The sequence below is a fragment of the Heterocephalus glaber genome, unplaced genomic scaffold (genome assembly GCF_053883595.1).
Source record: "Heterocephalus glaber isolate CG9 unplaced genomic scaffold, H.glaber_assembly_v1.0 deba00000347, whole genome shotgun sequence".
Taxonomy (NCBI): Eukaryota; Metazoa; Chordata; class Mammalia; order Rodentia; family Bathyergidae; genus Heterocephalus; species Heterocephalus glaber.
The window spans coordinates 48,950,043-48,971,355 of NW_028258143.1; the positions used below are offsets into that span (position 1 = coordinate 48,950,043).

General features: G+C 42.0%; 1 protein-coding gene across 2 annotated transcripts in view; it reads left to right on the forward strand.

Moving 5' to 3' along the window:
- Window positions 1–21,313, forward strand: part of Nostrin (nitric oxide synthase trafficking) — a 63,220-nt gene that overhangs the window by 31,228 nt on the left and 10,679 nt on the right. For both annotated transcript variants that reach the window (XM_004857612.3, XM_004857613.3), the window contains exons 8-10: window positions 8,759–8,884; window positions 17,003–17,101; window positions 17,199–17,324. In XM_004857612.3, coding sequence (XP_004857669.1) covers window positions 8,759–8,884; window positions 17,003–17,101; window positions 17,199–17,324 — 351 coding nt within the window. The remainder of the gene's footprint in view (window positions 1–8,758; window positions 8,885–17,002; window positions 17,102–17,198; window positions 17,325–21,313) is intronic.

Sequence of the window (21,313 nt, forward strand, 5' to 3'; positions counted from 1 at the left end):
CAAAGGCACCAGGACCTGTTCCAGGCCCTCTGGGCCCTCATTAGAAGCTGTTCTTTATGACTGCCAAGCAATCATGAAGGAAAAGCTTGCCCCCCCTGAGTGGTGACGTCCTCTTCCTTCCCTCATGAAAAGCTTGCCTGAGAGGTTGAAGTCCACGGCCTTCTCTGCTCTCCTGAAACGTCCTCCAACCATGTCTTTTGGGTGGTTTTATGTCACAGACCCCTCTCATCATCACTGCTTCATCTGGTAGCTGTTGTTTTAGTTGTAAAGCTGAAAACCTAAGGCAGCACTCATGTCTCCCCCATACAGAAGCAGCCTTGGCTGCTCCTCCGTGCTGTTAGCAATTCTTCCCATGTTCCTGCTCAGCAGTCCTTGTTCCCACTGGAAGCTGCTCTAAGCCTTCACGCTCTTCCACTCCATCCTCATCATCCTCTCCCAGCAGCCTATCCTGCTTCCTGCCTCACAGAGCAAACCGGAAGTCACCAGACCACCTGCCTGGGCTGGGGTGGGGGGGGGGAGCCCCACCCCCCCACCTCTTACAGACCCTCTCCTGGCTGTCCCTCTCTCCTGGATCTTGGACATCTCCCTCTCCAACGGTTCATTTCTAGCAGGCTTCTCACCTCTCCCATCTTAATCTGCTCGGGGTGCTTTAACTAATACCACAGCCTGGACATCTTAAACAATAGGCAAATTATTCCTCACATTTCTGCAGGCTGGAAGTCCAAGCCCAGTATCCCAGTTGGGTTCCAGTGAGGACCATCGCCCAGGCTGCAGACTGCAATGCTCTAATTATATCCTCCCATGGCAGAAAGAGGGCAAGAGGAACCTCTCCGGGGTTCCTTTTACAGTGGCACAAATCCTATTCATGAGGGCTCTACTTTCAACACCGAGTCACCTCCCAAAGGTCTCATCTCCCAACACCTTGGGCATTCCAATTGCAGCCTACGAGTTATGGAGCACACAGACATTCAGACTATGACATCTAAACACAAACCATAACACCATCTCTATTTAATTCACCAATGTGTTTCCACATCCAGTATAATACTCTGCATCTCAGGTAGTCAATAAATTACTCTTAATGCTCCGACTACCAAATCTATGGGAACAACACCCAGTCTGGCACCTCCAACCCATACCAGTCTCCAAACTGCCTCTGGCACCTCCAGAATCAGACTGGCCACTTCTTTCTACCAAAGATACTCACTATCCCTGTGTTTCCTAGATCCTTGAATACTACCACCTGCTCTATCCTCCCAGTTCTAATCCCTAAACCCAGTATTTTTTGAACTTCTTCATTTCTACCTGTCTCCCTGCCATGCTGTCTCCTGGGACACTGTCAGTGTTTGTCTGGATTACTGCAACAAAGAAACCAGTGTCTCTGCCTTCGGTGTGGCTCTTCCTCTCTATTCCCCATGGATAGGTGAACCTGGCATTCCTGAAACTTGAATCTGAGGTTATCATTCTCCCATTAAAAGACTTCAAAGGTTTTCCAGTGACCTCAGACTACAGTACACCCTCTCTTATATGGCTTTTAAGACCCTCCTTGGGCAGAAGGACCTCCGACCCCCTAATCTTTGGATCCATCATGAAGAAATGGAGATGAAAAATATTGAGAAGCCATCAGGCACTGACCCTACAGGAAGGGACTCCCCGATCCAAAGTTGCCAAGACCTCACTCCGCTCAGTCACAGCCAGTCAGAAACCCAACTGGGGAGCAAAAGCATCTCTCATTCTGGTCAAGACACTGAGGAAGCAGGGAGCTCCATGTCCACACTGGAGAGGTCATTGGCTGCACGCAGGGCCACTTGGGCTAAGCTCATGATTCCCATGGAGGCCCAGTCCAACAATCCAGTTGTTGTGAGTGCCATCCCAGTGCCAACCCTAGAAAGTGCCCCGGAATCCTCCCATCTCCTACCTATGGATACCCCCACCCACAGTTCACCTTCCAGCCTGTACCATTCCCAACATTGTCAGTGCACTGAGTTTCGGATCAGGAAGAAGTCAGTCAGTGAGTGAAGGACCAACCACCCAACAAGCACCCATGCTGCCCCCAGCCCAGCCTGAGCATCCCAGCAGTGAGGAGGCACCAAGCAGAACCATCCCCATGGCATGTGTTTGACCAACTCATCCACTCCACAGCTTTGCTAACCCTTTGCTACGTCCACCAATGAGTTCAATAGAACCAAAAGTCCCTTATACACCACTTTTGTCTCAGCCAGGACCCACTCTTCCCAAGTCTCATGTTAAAACAGCTTCCCTCGGGCTGGCTGGAAAAGCGAGATCCCCTCTGCTTCCCATGTCTGTGCCAACAGCCCCTGAAGTGTCTGAGGAGAGCCACAAACCAACAGAGGATGCAGCCAACGTGTATGAACAGGATGATTTGAGTGAACAAATGGCAAGTTCGGAAGGGCTAATGAAGCAACTTAATGCCATCACGGGCTTGGCCTTTTAATGTATATTGCTGAATTTATGAAGCAAATTTTCTGGGAGCTTTGCAGCACACCAATCACCCATAAACAGCATGCTTGTGTCCAAGAACTCTAACCAGTGTACAGGTCATCATTAGGACCATACAGTGAAGGAAGATCCTGAAGCAGTTCAGAAGGAGTACACATCCCCTCCTTCATAGGCATCAGGAATCATGAATGGAAACTATGAGGTCGCTAAACAGAAGCAAGATACATCTTCCCTGCAAAGTCAAAGCTGAAGCTGCTAGAATAGCCCTGGGTCTTTGCACCTGCAGAGACCACACTGTTGTAACTAATGCCAGTGTTTTCTTTCATCAAGGACTGTCATTTTATGTGAAGGTCTAGTCTTACAAAATGCAAGTGCGTTCTTTAAGCCTGTACCATGCCATGGCAAATCAGTGCAAGCTTACTATTTTGTTTTCCACTTTAAAGTGCAAAGCACCCATGGAAATTCTCTCACTCCATAGCACCAAAAGATTGGATGTTTTCCCGCAGAGCACAAAAAGTAAATAAATAAACAAAAGACAGCAAAAAAAAAAAAAAAAAAGACCCTCCTTGGCCTGACCTATGTCTAGAACTTCAGCAGCAGCATCTCTTCTCTCTCTCTCTCTCTCTCTCTCTCTGTTTGATCTCTCTCAAACTGTGTTTCAATCCCACCAGTATTTCTTGTCATGCTTTTATATTTTGCCACATCAATTCTTACTTTCATTTTAGGTTTATTTACACATGGATCTTTTTTTTTCTTTCACTACCTACTCCACGCAAAGTGACAACTTAAATGTCATGTTCATTCTAAAACTAGTTTAGTTGGCTTTCTTGGTATCCTAGTGACATCTAAGCACATCAGTCATCCAGGATTCCTGGGACCCATCACACCATAGCAATGACCCATGTACCTCCCTAACTAAAGAAGGAACCTATTTTTTGTTCTCTTTGCTATTCCCAAAGCTTTGCCTATGATACACTGAAGTCACTCAATTAATGTCTGGTGAATAAGATGTTCCTTCCAAGAGAAAAAAAGAGAAAAGAAAAGAATTCAATCTCAATAAATTTTAGTAAAGGAAGTTTCTTAAATAAAAACATAGGAGCTTAGATTCTTCTTTTGTGTCCAGTTAGGGTTATTTCTGGTATGTCTGCCATGCAGAAATATGTGGTCAGTAGCTGTAGGGTACAGGCTAGTGAATGTGAGGGGGTGATCTCAAAAGTGAGTCAGTACTCACTGCCAGGTGTCCAAGCATTCTCCTAAGATTCTAAAACAGTGTTTATTTTTTTCTTTTTTTCCCCCATTAACTTTATTGGTACATTTTAGGTATAAAATACAGTTACATTCATCATTGGGATCTTGTACCATTACATGAGTCTCTTGGTTCTTTTTTTTTCCCCCTTCCCTTGCTCTCCCTTCACCCCCTCCACCTTTCCCTATTTGCAAAGACCTTGTTTCCATTTTTTTCCTCTTCTCATATTTTTTCCTTTCCCTTTTTTTCCTTCCCCTAACCCTCCCAATTCCCCTGCTCTTTTAGACCTTTTCTTCCTGTTACACAGTATCAGTTATACATTTTTTAAATTACAATATTAAGATCTAGGGGACATTACCACAGATTTTACAGAATTTAAAAGGATATAGGAAGCATATTACAAAAATCTTTTTTGAAATAAATTTGACAACTTCTAAGAAGTAACTTAGAAGACAAATTAATGAAACTAACTCTGGAGAAAATATAAAATTTGAATAGCACCTACTAAAGAAAGTATATTCCTAGCTTGAAAACCTACCTATATGACAACAGCAGGCTCATAAACATTTTAACTGATAAATTATATCAAACATTTAAAGCAGAAAAAAGAAAGAACACTTCTCCCCTCATTTTAGGAAATCAACATTGTGCTAATCCTAAAACTGGATAAAGATAATAGAAGAAAAAAGTATGAACAGAGATAGAAATTTAACAAAATAAACTCTTAGAAGTCAGATCTGGCAGGATGTAGAAAGTGGTTTTGTTATAGGGATGGCAGTGTTAGTTCAGCATTGGAAGATCCACCCCCAAAAGTCATCATTTTAACAGAGGAAAGGAAAAAGCCATATGATCCTGTCACTAGTTGGAGAAAAAGTGTTGGACTAAATTCTACAGCTGTTCATGGTAAAAGCTATCAGGAGATTGGAAGTAGAACAGAAACTTCTCAACAGATTAAAGACATGTACTCCATACTTCCAGGGAGAATGCCTTATATGAATGGAGAAGATACAATGCTTTCTCCTTAAGGTGGGGAACAAGGGAAGATATGCTTACTCTTTATCTGTCCATGAAACTTTGAAACCTAGTCCCCACCAAAATAGTCTGGCAATAAAATGACATAACTAGGATAGGATTGGCACGGCAGAAGCAAAATCTTTATATGTAGATGAAATGATCATTTACAGAGAAAATACTAAGAAATCTCTAGGAGCCCCTAGAACTTGTACTTGAATTTAGCAGGATTAGAAAACACAAGATATATATAAAAATTTAGGTCTCTGTATACTTGCTATAAATGAAGAATTGGATATTGAAATTTAAAAGTTATGTAGGAGTACGAAGGACCTAGAAAAGTTAAAAACAAAAACAAAAACAAAACCAGTGTTGGAAGATGTTTAATACCTAATTTTAAGACTTCTTGTAAAGCTACAGTAATCAAGGCAGTGTTGGTGTAAGGAAAGACATATAGATCATTTGAATAAAACAGAGAATCTAGAAATAGAACCACACATATATGGTCCACTGAGTTTTGAAAGATTATTTAACATTAGCATTTTATCGAATATAAACTCAATTCAAGAGCCGAGGAAGAGATAGTGTTTTCAGCAAACAGCACTAGAACACCTGGTATCCGTATATAAAAAATTAACCTCAACCCTTTATTTCCATAAATGAAAATAACTTGAAGGGATCTATGAGCCTAAATAAGAAACCCTAAAAGTATAAAACTTTAAGACGAAATTATAAGGGAAAATATTTGTGAATTCAGGGTAGGCAAGAACTACCTAGGATACAAAAAACATGATGTATAAAAGAAAAAAATTGATAAATGAGATTCCATCAAAATTTAGAACTTTAAATGACATCATTAAAATGAAAAGTAGTCCTTAAACAGACTATATTTACAATGCATATAACCTATGACCAGAATATATAAAGAATTCTTAGAGCTCATTAATAAACAACCCAATTAAAATGTAGACATAAGAAGATGATAAATAGCCAGTATAGCACAAGGAATGATGTGCAACTCTAGAATCAGAAAAATACTAATCAGTACAATAATAAGACTGAATTATACACTCATTAGGGAGATGAAGTCAAAAGTTTTAAAAGCTTTGTCATGACTTTTTCTTTTTGTTGGATTCTCCCCCTTTGCGTTTAATTTGTCATGCCCAATGGATTCATTCTGCTGGGTTTCCTGGGGTTGTGATCCTCATTGTCTTTTCCTAGGGTATTGTCTAAAATTTTTTGGAGTGCCAGTTTGGTATTCATGAAGTTCCTGAGGTGCTTTTTATCATAAAAGTATCTTATTTCTTCATCAATTTTGAAAGATAGTTTTGCAGGGTACATCAATCTGGGTTGGAGGCTGTTTTCCTTTAGGGCTTGAAATACATCACTCCAAGCTCTTCTTGCCTTGAGGGTTTGCATTGAGAAGTCTGCTGTGATTCTGATGGGCTTTCCTTTGTATGTGATTTGTTTCTTTTCTCTCACTGCTTGTAGAATTTTGTTCTTCTGTTGGATTTCTGGAATCCTAACTACTATATGCCTATGCGTAGGTTTTTTTTTTTTTTTTTGATCAAGGCTAACTGGAATCCTATATGCCTCACTTATATGTTATTCTTGTTTGCATCGTCTAGCAGCTGCTGGATTGATTTCTCATGTTCCCTTACAATTTTAAAGCAATTTTTCTTTTCCTCCTCACTAATTGCAATCTTATCTTCTATATGTGAAATTCTATCCTCACATTGGTTCATTCTGCTGTGCAGACTTTCCATGGAGTTTTTAATCTCTTGGAAATCTGTTTGTATCTGTTTTATGATTCCATTTGTTTCCTGTGTTGGGATTCCATCATGTTCCTCAGATCCTCTATTTTTTTATCTGTGTCCTCTCTAGATTTATTAATCATGTCTTGCACCATGAGCAAAATCTTTGCTGTTATCTGAGTAATTATTTCTGATTTCATTTTTCCCAGATCCTCTTTTGTTGCCAGTTCAGAGAGTCCAGGTGGTTGAGTGTCAGATTGTTCCATCTGGTTTCCCTTTGGGGTTGCTGTAGGTGATCCAGAAGTCTATTTTTGAGGCTTGTTTATGTGTCTTCTCATTTCCACAAGGGGGCGGGGTTGCTTCTAGCACCCACTTGGCTCACCTTCTCTGCCCTAGGAGCTTGGGATGGCAGCAGGGGAGCTTCCTTCTGGGTTCTGGGACTGGCTCAGCTTCTCTGCCCTAGGAGCTTGGGGTAGCAGTGGGGGAGCTTCCTTCCTGGTGCTGGGACCAGCTGAGCTTCTCTGCCCTAGGAGCCTGGGATGGAGGCGGGGAGCTTCCTTCAGGGTGCTGGGACCGGCTGAGCTTCTCTGCCCTCGGAGCGGTTTGTAGAGGTTTCAGTCCCTAGTCGGCTGGCTCCAAGGCAGGGTGGCATAGCAGAGGGGCCTGACAGGGGAGAAAGAGTTCACAGTGGCACGGTAGGTAGGAAAACCTAAAACAGTGTTTGGTAAAGTGTAGCCTGGCACTCTTTCAGCCCTTTCACTTTATCATTATCAAGTTAAAATTCACAAGCTCATGTTTCTGCAGATGGATGTGGTTCATCACACTTGAAATACAAAATTAATGTGCCCTGTCTAGCTCATACATCTGAGTGGAGGGACAGTTAAATAGCCAGCTCAGCGAATCAAATGGAAAAATGAAGTGAGTGGTATTAATATTCAGCATTTGGGATGAATGTGCTTCATTATTGTAACATTGGTCAAAATGTCCTTAAACATAAAGAACATCATGCTTAAAACCCATTGTCTTTGTCCTTGAAACTGCTAAATTTTTAAAGCTAAGGGTGTTATTGCTGTTTCTTAAAGTGTGGTTTGAGCACTGTTTGCATGGCAAACATCTGAAGAAGGAGTAAAAGTTTGGATTTCTAATCTCATTACAGAGTTAATGAATCAGTATTGCTACTTGTGGGGTCCCCAACTTGCAATTTTACAAGCCTCCCAGGTCAGGCCTAGGCACAGGAAAGTTTTTAAATCATTCATGTAAAACTAACTTACTCAATTCTCAGAGATACGACATTACTTGTCTGGGCATTTTAATCATCAATTTCAGCTACTGTGGTCCAGGAACTTTTGTATTACTTTGATTTCCCTACAGATTTAGCAATTGGAATGGCAGGAGGGGCCACTGGGGAGCAAGGTGAGAGGAAATAATTTGTCACACTGCCCATAACTTACAATGAACTGTCTGCATATATTGCAGGCTTTTCTCTAGTAATAATGGTACTCTTCGATCTTTGAGAGCCATCGGACAGTGTAACAGGTACCTGGATTACATACCTGAATCCTCAAAGCAGCCCAGGGAAATGGGAGCTGCCATTCTCCCCTTCATGGAGATAAACTGTGGCTCACAAGGATTAAGTAATTTATCTGCAGCTGGAACCAGGGCTCAACCCTCAAGAAGTCTAATTCCACAGGTGTAATGTTTGCTCTAAGATGGTCAGATAGAAAAATGGCCAGGCCTACTCAAAAAATTACAGAACTTCACAAGTCTCTACCTATCCTCATAAGAAATGCAAGAACCTAGAAGATTACCAAATAAGACCATAGAATTTAATGATAGATTGCAGTTTTCTTTCTTTTTTTTTTTTTGGTACCAGGGATCGAACTCTGGCCCTTGAGCTTGCAAGGCAGGCGGCAAAACCACTGAAATAAATCTCCGGCCCAATAGATTGCAGTTTTAAGCTTGAGATCCTTGACATGTGTTTTTGATTCTTAAATGCACTGTCATTTGCCGTCTTGATTTAATTCTGTCTCCTGGACAAATTGCTTCACATATAAGTCCTCAATTTCTTCCTGTGTAAAATTCAGGGTATCATACTAAAAGGACCTTAAGTCTCCTTATGGCTCTGTCATCCTTTTTTTTGAAAAAGAAAAAGATCTTTGGCTTTGTCATATATACTTAACTATATAGAGTTTTATATCATTGGGCCACATATACTTCTCTCTATGGAACTGCAAAGGGCTCTCATAAATATGTTATTGAATATGTGACAGTGATGTTTTTGCTTTAGCTCCTCAATAAACTGAAAAAATCAACTGAGAAGTTGGAAAAGGAAGATGAAAATTACTACCAAAAGAACATGGCAGGCTATTCAACCAGACTGAAATGGGAAGACACACTGGAAAACTGCTACAAGGTAAGTTGTGCATTCACATTTGTTTCTTCTGTGGAATGTTATCTGACCTGACCTTGGAAATGAAGGTGAGATCTGCAGTTGCAAGACCTAATTTCTGGCTTAGCTATGATCCTCAGTTTTACTGTGACTCTCAATAAACCACGTTTCCTCTCACTGTTTCCATTTCTCCATGGATACAGTTACCAATGAAAATTTATTAAGTATCATTTGCCAAAATTTCTGCTTCTAATTCTCAATGGACACAGTAGCACTCAGCTGATTGTAAAAGTGCTATCAAAGTAAAGAGTGACTTAAGGCTTAGATCTCAGGTACCCAGATGTGAGTTTCAGCTGAGGTCTAACTCATACAGTGATCACTTACAGAGTTCTTTCGAATCCCAGGCATTGTGCTGGTCACTGGAGATTTATAGTGCTGAATAAAGTACCATCTTCACATCTTAAATGTCCGCTTTAGTAACACAGACAACCTCATAAAGAATGAATTGTGGCAAATCATCCAATAAAAATATTTAAAAGATATGAACGAGCAAGTCACAAAAGGGAAGTCAAAATCACCCTAAACATATGAAAAGATGCTCAATCATTTGGCAAAATTAGGGAGGTGATAATATCAAGTATTGGCAAGGACATTAAAAGACAAGAATTCCTGTGCTCCTCGAGTGAGAATAATTTAATGGTATCTAGTAAAGTGGAAAGTGCATGGACCCACAACACAGCAGTTGCCCTTTTAGGGGAACATGAATACCTGTACTTCAGGAAGGACACAAGAAGCTGGGTGTGGTATGCACGCCTATAATCCCAGCTACCTGGGAGGCTGAGGCCTGAAGATTGCACATTCAAAGCAAGCCTGGGCAACTTAGCGAAACCTTGCCTCCAAATAAAAATTTCAAAAAGGGCCAGGGATGTAGCTTAGTAGTAGAGCACATGCCTAGCATGCGCAACTAGAGACCTAGGCTTCTACACTGTGCGCTTCCCCCAGTAGAATCGGGTACAGCATGGCTACAGACAAGCAGAAATTGAAAGGCTGCTTTAAAATTTCCTGGATTCAGTCTTCAGTGCCACAGAAAAAGTTCATTATAGAGTTGTTTATAGTTGCATGGTGAGGAAAAATTAAACACAATCTTCATATCCATCAACAGAGCACTCTTAAAATGTTCTCTAAGCTGAAAAATAGACTAATGCTAGCACTAAAGAGTTAATTAAAACTATATTTAAATATGAATTAACCTAAAAGTACATTGTTAGAGGGGCCAGGGATTTAGCTCAGTGGTTCCACCTCCAGCCTCACAGGAGGAAGGTCCGGAGTTCCACCCGCCCCACCCCCGCCCCCGGCACCAACCCCCCCCCAAAAAAACCCCACAAAAAACGATGTTGGAAAGAAATAAACCATATATACAACTTACGAAAGTTTTCAAAATTTTTTAACTCATACCCAAACTATGCTGAGTTGTAGGCGTGGCTTGTAAACAGGCTATTGCCTGGATCTCTGCTGGGGGGTGGGGAATGGAGCTCACGCCCCACAGCTTACACTCAGCCGCTGGTGAAATAACACAACCAACCCAGCACCAAAAAAGTCTCCCAGCTGTACAGGAATAGCTTAGCTCTCCATCTTTAAGGCAATATAAATATGACCAAGTGAAATAATGATCTATTCTGTGTGATAAGACCCTGAATATTTTTGTTTTATTTTTCTCCACATATTTCAAATTAAAAAAAAAATGCTTAAGGCTGCTACAATTGGAAAAGGAAGTAGAAAGTGCCTGGCGCGTGATGTGGGTAGGCATTGTGCTCAGCGCAGTTGTGTGCACTGTATTGTGTACCTGTCCAACATTATGAAGATAACAATGCCAGTGGAGGAATTTGAGGCTGGTGAGACGAGGTAACTTCCCCAAGGTGGTTCTGGTATTCCACCTAGGCCTCTGCACTGAGTTTCCCCCAGTAGAACTGGCTGCAGCAAGGCCACAGGCAAGCAGAAATGGAAAGGCTGGTTTTAAATCTCCTGCAATTCAACCACATTCAGGTAGGATAGATGCAAAGTTAGAGAAGAAAGGAGAAAGTGAGAGATGAACATTTAGGTCAAAGAGGGAGAGAAAAAACCCTTCTTTCATTTTCATCATGGAACCTAGGATCTTATTCTCCCCTAGCTTATGCTGACTAGGTTTTAGATGGATAAAGAAAAGCCAGGGATTTAAATTCCAACTTCATCCATTTAAAAGCTGGCTCTGCAACCTAGGCTCTGATCTTGCCTTATCTCCTAGGACAGGGATGGTGAACCTTTTAGAGTTTTCAATGATAACAAACAGCCTTCTGCGGCATGAGTGCCATAGGTTTGCCGCCCCTGTCCTAGGACTGCCTAATGAAGCAGTAGCTTTTCCAAACAGCTAGCTTCCTTGGATGGCTCTGTTAGGAGATGGAAGAGAAAGCGTAGCTACCACTCCATCTTCTAGGAACCCTTCAAGAACTATGAGAAAAATATGTAAGCTCAGCATCTCCTCCTCCCTCACCCTCCTCCCTATGCCACAGCAATGGGCGACGACGCCATTGGTTCTTCCAGGGTAGAGCTAACGAGTAGCTGGCCTTCTGAGTGTGTTCAGCACTGCTGGTGCTACGGTCATTCATAGAGGCTCTCACTAGTTCCCTTCTTTCTTTATGTCAGATTCCCTTTCTCAGGGTAAGAGCCTCCTACTCCTTTCTTTCCCTCTTTTTTCATTAGTCCTAATTTTTATATTGTAGCATCATGGAAAGTATCTTTCCTTCCTTACAAAGTCATCCTGATGGTGACAAGATGCACATTCACTGACATTTTAAAAAGACCTCCTTTGGACTTCTGCTTGTTTGTTGCTTTTATTGTTTAATTAGAATTCAGGTCACATACTGCATCATTCAAAACCTGTCTCCTTGAGGAAAAGTGGGTTTTTCTTTCATGCCTCTTGTGTCCAGGATCTTTGCTACCACTGTGCTGGAGGCCGGCAGTATCTCACCCCTCTTCTGCTCCGTCCATGCAGCCCCTTGGACCCCACCTTCCTGTAAGCTCCCTTCTGCCCACTGAGTGCCAGGCCCAGCCCATCGGACCCAACTGGAGACCACCTCTGTCAAGTCACTCTTGCTGTAACCCCAATAATGACAACCTTATTTCTGAGCTTATATCTATTTAGTCTACACCAAAAAATCATTCACTCACATATTACTCTATTCATTCTATACCTTTTGTGTATTTACATCAGTAGAAATATTAGATTCACAAAGACAGGCTGAATTCACTTAAAGAATTTCAGTATAAGTGGAATGGGATAGTTGGAGCCCTCAATTTTATTTTTTTGTCCATATTCTCACCATCCTTCTCTAAAAATTGAATATAAGAATTTATTTTAGCCTAGCATATTGGTGCGTGACATGATCCCAGCTATTCAGGAGGAGAAGAGAGGATTTACAAGTTCCTTCGGGGAATACTCATTGAACTATGCTCAAGCCAGTTTCCTAGATATTGTGGGAAATATTATAGTCTGAAGTGTGGCTATTAAGCAATGGAACCAATTGTGCAAACCACATGTCAAAATTATCCTTCTTACCTCATATTATGTTCCTCCTTTCCAGGAAGAAGCAATTCAATTGATAGAAATATTCTACAATATACTTTAAAAAATAATAGCTGTGCTGTCAAGAATTTCCAAGAATCAAATGCTTGGTACTGATAATACTTACTGAAGGAATTATTTTACACAGCCATTTGCAATGTGTGTCAAAAGCTTTAAAAATGTTCCTTCTCTTAACCAGTGTTCCTCATCTGAACCAGAGAGCAAGGAAATTATCCAAGTGGCTGTTTGCTCAGCTCTAGCAAGGATGGTGCTTGGCTGGGACCATTTAGGTGCAGACAGATGGCAACTGGTTACAGTTGTGTGTCACTGAACAAGGGGGCTCCATTCTGAGAATTTAATCGAAGGGCCATTTCATCATCTGAACATCCCTAGAGACCTAGGAGGTGTAGGTCACTCACTCAGTGGAGCCATTTGGGGTAATCAAGAGATGAAGTAAACCTGAGAGGTATGAAGCTGTGGCTTGTTTAACACAGTATTCTGCTTTATGGTAAGTTTTTACAATAGAAGGACAGTGATAAAAAGTATGGCATAATAAATACATAAACATAATTGTCTATTATCAAGTATTAAGCACTCTACACAATTGTCCATGCTGTACTTTTACTCGACTGGCAGTGCAGTAGGTCACTTGACACCAGTATCACAAGTGTGTGATGTCCTGTATTGTGCTGTGATGTTATGAGGATTTCAGTAGGTGATAGGAACTTTTCAGCTCCGCTGTGGTCCTATGGGCCCACTGCATAGATGGTTGGCATTGATTAGAAAGTCTTCATGCAGCACACGACTATAAGAGCTGGGATCAAAATATACAGTTCATGTTTAAATAAAAACTGAATGAGGGGAATTAGATGTTTGAAGTCAAGGAAAGTTTTAAAAGGGAGACTAATGGCAATGTGTCTTTTACTGTAGGAAATTTAAAAAATGTAAATGTTCACTGTATTTTTTATCATACCTTGTACATATGTTAGATACCTTAGGACAATGGTGGTGAACCCATGGCACCCATGCCGCAGCCAGCTATTTCTTATCATTGAAAGTTCTAAAAGGTTCACCATCACTGCCTTAGGATGTTAGGCTTAATTCTCTCCTACGAGTCATGTTAAAAAAGGTAATTTCCTTTTTACAAATCCATTTTGAGGAAGTAACTGAAAACAACACAGAGATTTCTGCTGAAAACATATTAAAATTAAAAGGGAAAAAACTCAAATGGCTAACACAAAAGGAATGACTAAATTGTCTACACAGCTGACTACTATGAAGTAATTAAAGTGGTATTTTCAGAAACTAATGACATGGAAAATTGTTCATGTGTGAGGTTAAGTGGAAAAAAATTCCAAATTTGAATAATTTCATAAATAATAAAAAGATAAAATCACATATACTCAATAGTCCAAAATACATCAGACTGTTGATAGTGGTCACCTCTGGGTGGAAGAATTCTGAAGATTTTAGAATGCATTTGTTTGTGCTCTTGTGTAGCCCTAGGGCAATGTTTCAAGGCACCTGGAGAATTTGCTAAAATGCAGATCGCTCACACCTCCCCAGACCTGATGAATCGGAATCTTTGAATAGAAAGGGGTTCAAGTGACTTCTAGTCACTCAGGACTTCAAGAGTCCCTGGCTTAGGAAGAGCATGATACTTCTTTCAACAGTTTTATGAAAGCAATTTAAATGAAAACACAGTCCCCCAAGGTCCTCTGTAGTCCAGACCTGAAGCCGAGAACAGCAGGAACTGGAGAGAGAATGAAGACTTCGAATTATCATGAGGCCTATGTCCCAGACATGCGCTAGCTACATCCACTGTCGCTTGTGACCTCACTCTGGCCATAGTTTTTTGTATATGCCATTGTGGACAAGAGGACAGTTTGAGGTCCTTCAGGGTCTTATCTATCCCTTCATCACTCATCTTGTACAAAAAGAAAAAGATAATAGAAAGCAATAATTCATTAAATGAGATATGGATTTTCCCTTTGCACAGTGGAATTTATTTCTGCCTCTTTTCATGAGCAAACATAGATCATTTTAATGATTTACCTGAAATGTAATTAAAATATGTTAAACATTACTGTCTCTACCAAAGGACGCTGGTTATTCTAGTCTCAGATTGATGCTCCTGGCATAGAGCTTGTCAAAGTACAGAAACAGCTGCCCCCAGGGATACAATGTATTCCAAAACCTGGCTTTTTTATTTTCTCCCCTGTCTTTTGCTCCTAGTGGTAAACTGGAACAGCTACTTTCTACATCTTTTTGTGTAGGGTAGAGACTTTTTTTTTTCCAAGAGTGTCCCATTGGAGATCCAAACAAATGGGCAGAATTTGTTTCCGACATTTATTGGGAGGCATTTTGATTCTGCCCTTTGAAGGAGCAATGTGTTTGAGAGGCTGTTCTACTGTGTCATTTTACTTTATCTGGGAGACAGAAGGGCAAATGGCCACATTTAAATGGCTGGTGCCTGTGATTTCAGAGAAAGACTCAGGAGACGGCCAGCAGAAATAAAGGCATTTGGTTCCTGCCAACTTGGTAAAATTGTACTGCTTCTGATGTATCTAAGAAGGTGGCCACAAGGGGCACAGTTCCAGGCTTCCTACCCAAAGGTCGGGACCCTGGCTTAATCTTCACCTTTCATGTGATTGGCATAGGTGTTCACAGTTACCACCTGAGCCTTTCACTACTTGCATTTGAAAGGAGTGTTAAAAGGACTAACAAAACATAGCATATGCAGTAGAATATCATTCAGCCTTAAAAAGAAAGAAAATTCTGGCACTTGCCACAGCGTGGATGAATTTTGAAAACATGCTAGGTGAAATAATCCAGACTTAAAAGGAAAATGTTTTACAGTTCCTTTCATTTGATATATATATATATCAGTCAAATTCATAGACAAATGGTTGCCAAGGCCTAGAAGATCGTGGAAATGGGCAGTTATTATTTCATGGGTACAGATTGTCAGTTTCATAAGATGAAAGAAGTTCTAGAGATGGATGCTGCTGATGATTGCAACAACATAAATGTATGCAGACACTGAACTATACACTTAAAATGGTCAAAATTAAGCCAATGTGATGGCATACACACCTGTAATCCCAGCACTCAGGAGGCTGAGGCAGGAGAATCACTATGAGGCCAGCTTGAGCTACATAGTTAGATCAAGGTCAATGTGAACCACAAAGTGAGACTGCCTCAAAAAAAAAAAACGTTAAAATGGTACGTTTTATGTTATGTACATTTTACCATGCTTTACAAGGATATAGAGGGACATCATACTGGGCCAGGCAGGTGGACCCTGCAGGTGTGCCACAGGCAGCAGGACAGGAGCAAGGAGCTCAGTGAGTCCTGTGCCTCTCCACAGCCCCAACTCCCCACCAAAGATCTTGAGACATAGCCATGCTTCTTCCTCCTTAAGGTTGTATTACCGCCAATTTTCCCAAAGCCTTCTTCATGAAAGACTATTTCTGAGTGCTCTCTACTTTGTGGGACAGAAGAGATAGGATGGAGGCTATAAAAGCCACCAACCTGGCTGTCTCTGGATAAAAGGATGAATTATCTTTATAAAAACAAGACGGCAAGTTTTGCCCTGACGCCTGCCATCTCTGTCAAAGGCCAGAGTCCTCTGGGTACATTCCTGTTCCCAGCGGCCTCACACTGTCCCCATGTGGCCTAGGGTTCTCCCTGCACACCCTACTAGACCCTACTCTGTGAGCTTCTCTGCCCTCCCTCAAAGCCACTAGATAGCAGCTAGAGCCGCAAGACTCTAATTACGAACTGTTGATAAAATTTAACAACTAACAAGGCCAGTGTGATGCTTCTTACTTCATATTTATCCTTCATCCCCAAAGTCGTGACATTCCAGTGTGGAGTTGTTGTCATCTCATATAGTCATCCCACTTGCAAAAGGCAGAGCTTGGGGCTGGGGAATGTAACTCAGTGGTGGAGTGCTTGCCTAGTGTGTACAAGGCCCTGGTTCTCTCCACAGACCTGTAATAACAAAGCAAAGAAAAAGTGAACCTTGACCCTTGGTCTCATTTTAGGTCAGAATTAATAATCAGTCAGACTTTGGCATTCTGCTACTGCCAAAAAAGCTCCTTAACCAGACATGTGCATGGAGAAACATGGGCAAGGATTCATCTGCACCAGGAATGATTCTGAATGCATTTGGTGTCTTACCGCAATTCCAACATGAGTTCACCTGGGCTTTGCTCTCCTGCTCCAGAAGTCACAGATACTTCTTAAATGTGTTCTTTCCTCTTCTCTCCTTCTTTGTGAACATCAGGTAGCCTATAGCATCTGTGTAAATGCCTTTTGGGGCAAAAGACCCTGGAGAAATTTTTTGAGTTAAGTTCATCTTAAAGGAGGATAAAGGACGTCAAGTCCTATTTCTCCCCTGGAAATCTCCCCCACTATGACCCAGTGAAGACGAGTCCCAACAGTCAGTACAGGCTGTCTCCAGGTGTGTTAGGGTTTGATGGGTGACTTCCGTTTTGCATAACAAATGGTTGATCTTATCTCGTTTTCATCCTCTTCAGAGCATCCTGGAGCTGGAGAAGGAAAGAATTCAGCTTTTATGCAATAACTTAAACCAGTACAGCCAACATATTTCTCTTTTCGGCCAAACACTGACCACAGTGAGTCGTGAGGATTTCTCTATTTCTGATATGCATGGTAAGGACTGGCAGAAAACAGCTCTTCACCAACTTTTTTCTGCTTTTCGTGGCATTGCAGTGCCACACACAGATTCACTGCGCCATCAGCAAGGTTGATATTGAAAAGGATGTCCAGACTCTCATGGAAGAAACTGTGATGTTATCTACAGAAAACAAATCTGAATTCCTGCTAACTGATTACTTTGTAAGTAAGGCATGGCAGGAAGTTACCTGAATGGGGGGCCTAGGTATATCGACAACTCATCATGGAAAAACTGAAAGCAGCTGTTAAGTTAATATTTTTTTGTAAATGAAAATATTGATTTTTTTCCCCATAGTTCATATAAGTAAAATATATGGTGTATGGTTTACAAACTGGGGAGTGGAAATATATCTTGGGTATTCTCTGGAAGAAAGTCAAGAAGGGTTTTAGGCAGAATTTTCTTGTTCAGTCTTTAGCCTAGTCTGTTTTATGCTTCTGTAACAGTGTACAACAGACTGAATAATTAATTCGTAAAGAACTTTAATTGATTTGGATCAAGGTTCAGGAGCCTAGAAAGTCTGAGATGGGGGGCCACATCTGGTGAAGGCCTCGTTCTGTATCACATATGGTAGAAGAGATCGAGTAGGCGAGACAGCAAGGGAGGGCCAAATTTGCTTTTATCAGCAAGCCTCTCTCGAAATAGTGACATTAGTCCATTCAGGCAGAGCCCCCTCGACCAAATCATCTCTTAAAAGTCCCACCTGCTAACCCTAGTGCATCAAAGGTCAAGTTTGTAGCACATGAACTTTGGGGGACATTTAGAGCATAGCAGTCTTCTCTAAGAGTCACACCAGGCAGATGTGTTTTGTGAGCTATAAATAATGCCTGCTTATCGCATCGTGCCTGGACTGGTTGTCTACACAAATCACCCCCAAGGTGAACTACCTAAAACTCACAATTCACGTCGGGGAGGAATCCAGGCAGCTTTGCTGGGTCCCTCATGAGGCTGCAGTCAAGGTACCAGCCAGGACTGGAGATATCTCAAGACTCTGCTGGAAGACAATCCATGTCCAAGTTCCCACAGGTGGACCCATGGCCACGGTTGTAGGCCTCCAGTCTTTGCTGGATGTCGGGAGATCTGTTTCCTTGATGTAAGGGGCTCTCTGTCTCCCTACATGGCAGCCTGTGCTCCCCAGAATGAGTGATCCAGGAGAGGCAGAGCCAGTCTCCATGAAGGAATAAGGGTCTGTTGTAAAGTGCCTTCAGAAGTGACAGCTCATTCTGTTCTGTCTGTTAGAAGCAAGTCAGAAGTGTGGCTGGGACTTGGGGAGGAGTCCCAGGAGGTGGGAAACATTTTCAGTATTTTCATGGGGTCTTCCCTTGGAAAGCTTGGCCCAAATTACCTGGGGCTTCTTTTGAAGGCATTTGGGTGGTTCTACTGCATGACCTTTCTCGCTGAAAACTGATCGTTCTCCCTACAGCCCAGACATCTTGTCTCTCCTATCTTGGGGTAAATCTTTGTCTTTTTGGATCATGCTTCAAAGATTTTGGCTTTGCTTAGTCTTAACTGTAGTATTCTTTCCCTCCTTTTCCCCCTCCTCTTTTCCCTTTCCTCCTCCTTGTCCTCCTCCTCTTCATCCTCCCTTCACCTTCTCCTTCCCCTCCCTCTCTCCTCTTTCACCTCCTCCTCCTCCTCCTTCTACATCTATGTGAGACAAGGTCCTGCTGTGCTGCACAGGCTTGCTTCAAATGCCTGGGTTCAAGTGATCCTCCCACCCCAGCCTCTTGCATAGCTGGAACTACAGGTGTACATCACCATTCCCCAAGATTTTTTTTTTTTTTTTTTTGGCAGTGCTGAGTCAAACTCAGGGCTTCATACATGCTAGGCAAGCCCTCTATTGCTGAGCTATGCCCCAGCCTTAGGAGTTGATCAATAGTTACCAAAATCAGCAGAATTTCTATACCTCTTAACCTAGGCCCTCTGTTGGATTTTATTCAGACTTTCCAGTTCTGCTTGTGGCCTGTCCCTGTCTGATCTGTAGAACTAGCCCATTGGCCATGTCCTCCTATTGGATTAAATGTACAGCTGAAGCCAACAGCACTAGACCCTTGCTCAGGGAGCAAGAAATGGGGAGGGGGGTGGGGCAGGACTGTGGATCCTGACAGCACCCCTCCCCCCAACAGCAGCAAGTGGCCATTTATTTCTTGAAGTCTTTTTTTCTGCCCTGACAACAGCGAAGTTTATTAGCAATAGCAATGTCTGCTCAAAGCGCAAACAAGGTCGTGAATGTAGGAGCAGAAAGGGAGATTTGATCACAAAGGGAAAATACTTTTCTTTTCTTACAAATAGTGTGGGTGAGCCCTGAGGTAGAAAACTGTACAGCAAAACAATACCTACTATTTTCTTATCAAGGAAAATTAAAAATGCCCGTATCAACTAACCTGTCAATAAAATAGGGGCCATGCTCCTTGGAAATTTGACTAGGTTCTATCAAAATATAAGGTGGTAACTACAATGATTCATCTTTCATTGGCATATTCATGAGAATTTTTAATTTCTATGAAACCAGTGCACCAGAACTCACAACTACATATCTAAGGGGAAAATACAGCTCAAAATGAGTGAATAGAAAAAATTGTTTTGATATCCTTAAAGCCAGCCACTGCAAAGCCTGATGTTGTAGTCACTGGCAGTAGGTGTAGACTGGCTTTTATCCAGCACTGTGAAGCTTACATGAACCAGGGTCAAAAAATGGAGAACAATCTGAATTCAAAATTGGGGGGCTGGTGGCCAGTGTGAAAATGTTTGTGGGGTTACTGTAAATGTCGTGTTCAAAAGGTTGTGTCTGCAGTTTTATGGGCCTCCTCTCCTACTGCCCTTCCTCCAAACAAGTCCTCGAGAAGGAAGGGCAAACTTCAGAAAGATAAGCCATGGTAACACACCCCAACTTCAGGCTGACCCAGGCTCACTCTGCCCCTGGAAATGCATGTTTAAGCCATCAGCGTCCCAGACAGACTGACCAAGTGAGGTCGTTGGCTGGTGTACCAGCTAGATGGTGATGGCATTCCTCCAACAAGGAAGGACCTTGTACTGAATTAGGTGTCCCTGCAGCGTGGACAGAGCCACCTGAGGGTATGGCATCAGTGGGCAGACATGTGACAGAGTGATAAGGATTTGGGGTCAAAGTATTGTAGTTGTGTTTTAAGAGGAAAGGCTTCTGACTGTTTCTCCCTGGCCCTTCCTGTATTTCTCTGTATGACAGGAAAAATAGGGAAAATAAAAGCCAACCTCTAGAACTGTTGTAAAAATTGCATGTAATAAAGACTATAGAAGAAGTTTTATAAATATAGAAGCCACAATATGTAAATAAAATATTTTCATTGATTTATTACATTTTATAGAGGCTGCTCCCTTTGCTCTACCTCCTCACATTTCCCCCAATCTGTGATGAATTACCTAAAGCTGATCTTTCCAACAGTATTTAGGATCTTACATTTTCTCCTTCCTTATCAGAGAAACGGTCTCATCTGTTTCGAAGTCCTTAATTCCCCCCTTAGCCCCACAGGTTTCTGCCCTCGAGGTTCAGCCACCTCCCTACCTCACCCCACATTAATTTATTTTTACTTAACCCTTGAAATAATCCATGTGAAATAATCCATGTGAAAACTCAGATGTCAGTAATGGTTCCTCATGGCCTCTGTGATAGATTCCTGAAATCAGGCCTAGTGACTTAAAAAGACAACTTGTTCTTCCACTATTTTTGCTCAAGCAGCTGTTCCACTTGCTGTTCCTGACACATTCTCCACAGAGTCCTCCCTCTCTGCTTCGCTTTCGCCATTTCTCCTACCAGTGGTGTCCTTCACCCTCCTTGCTCTGAATGGGGGTGTCCTGGTCAAGTCTTCCGGCCCCCTCAGAGCTTCCCACTGCCACTGCCCTAAGCGCCCGCAACACTGGTAAACATGTGTGACCTTGTGCTGCTTGTTCTCTTAACGTTACGCTGCAAGGCCTGGTGGAATTACAAACCCATTTTGGGTAGAGCATGTGTTTTAGCTCATGGGTTTCCAATACCAAGCCAACACAACCCAGTAGACACTCGTTCCACTCCTCAGCCAGTCCCGGCCTGAGGCACACACACAATACTCTGGACCACCAAAGGACTCTAGCTTCAATCAAGATAATTATTTTATGGGAAAATAAGTGTCCAACCAAT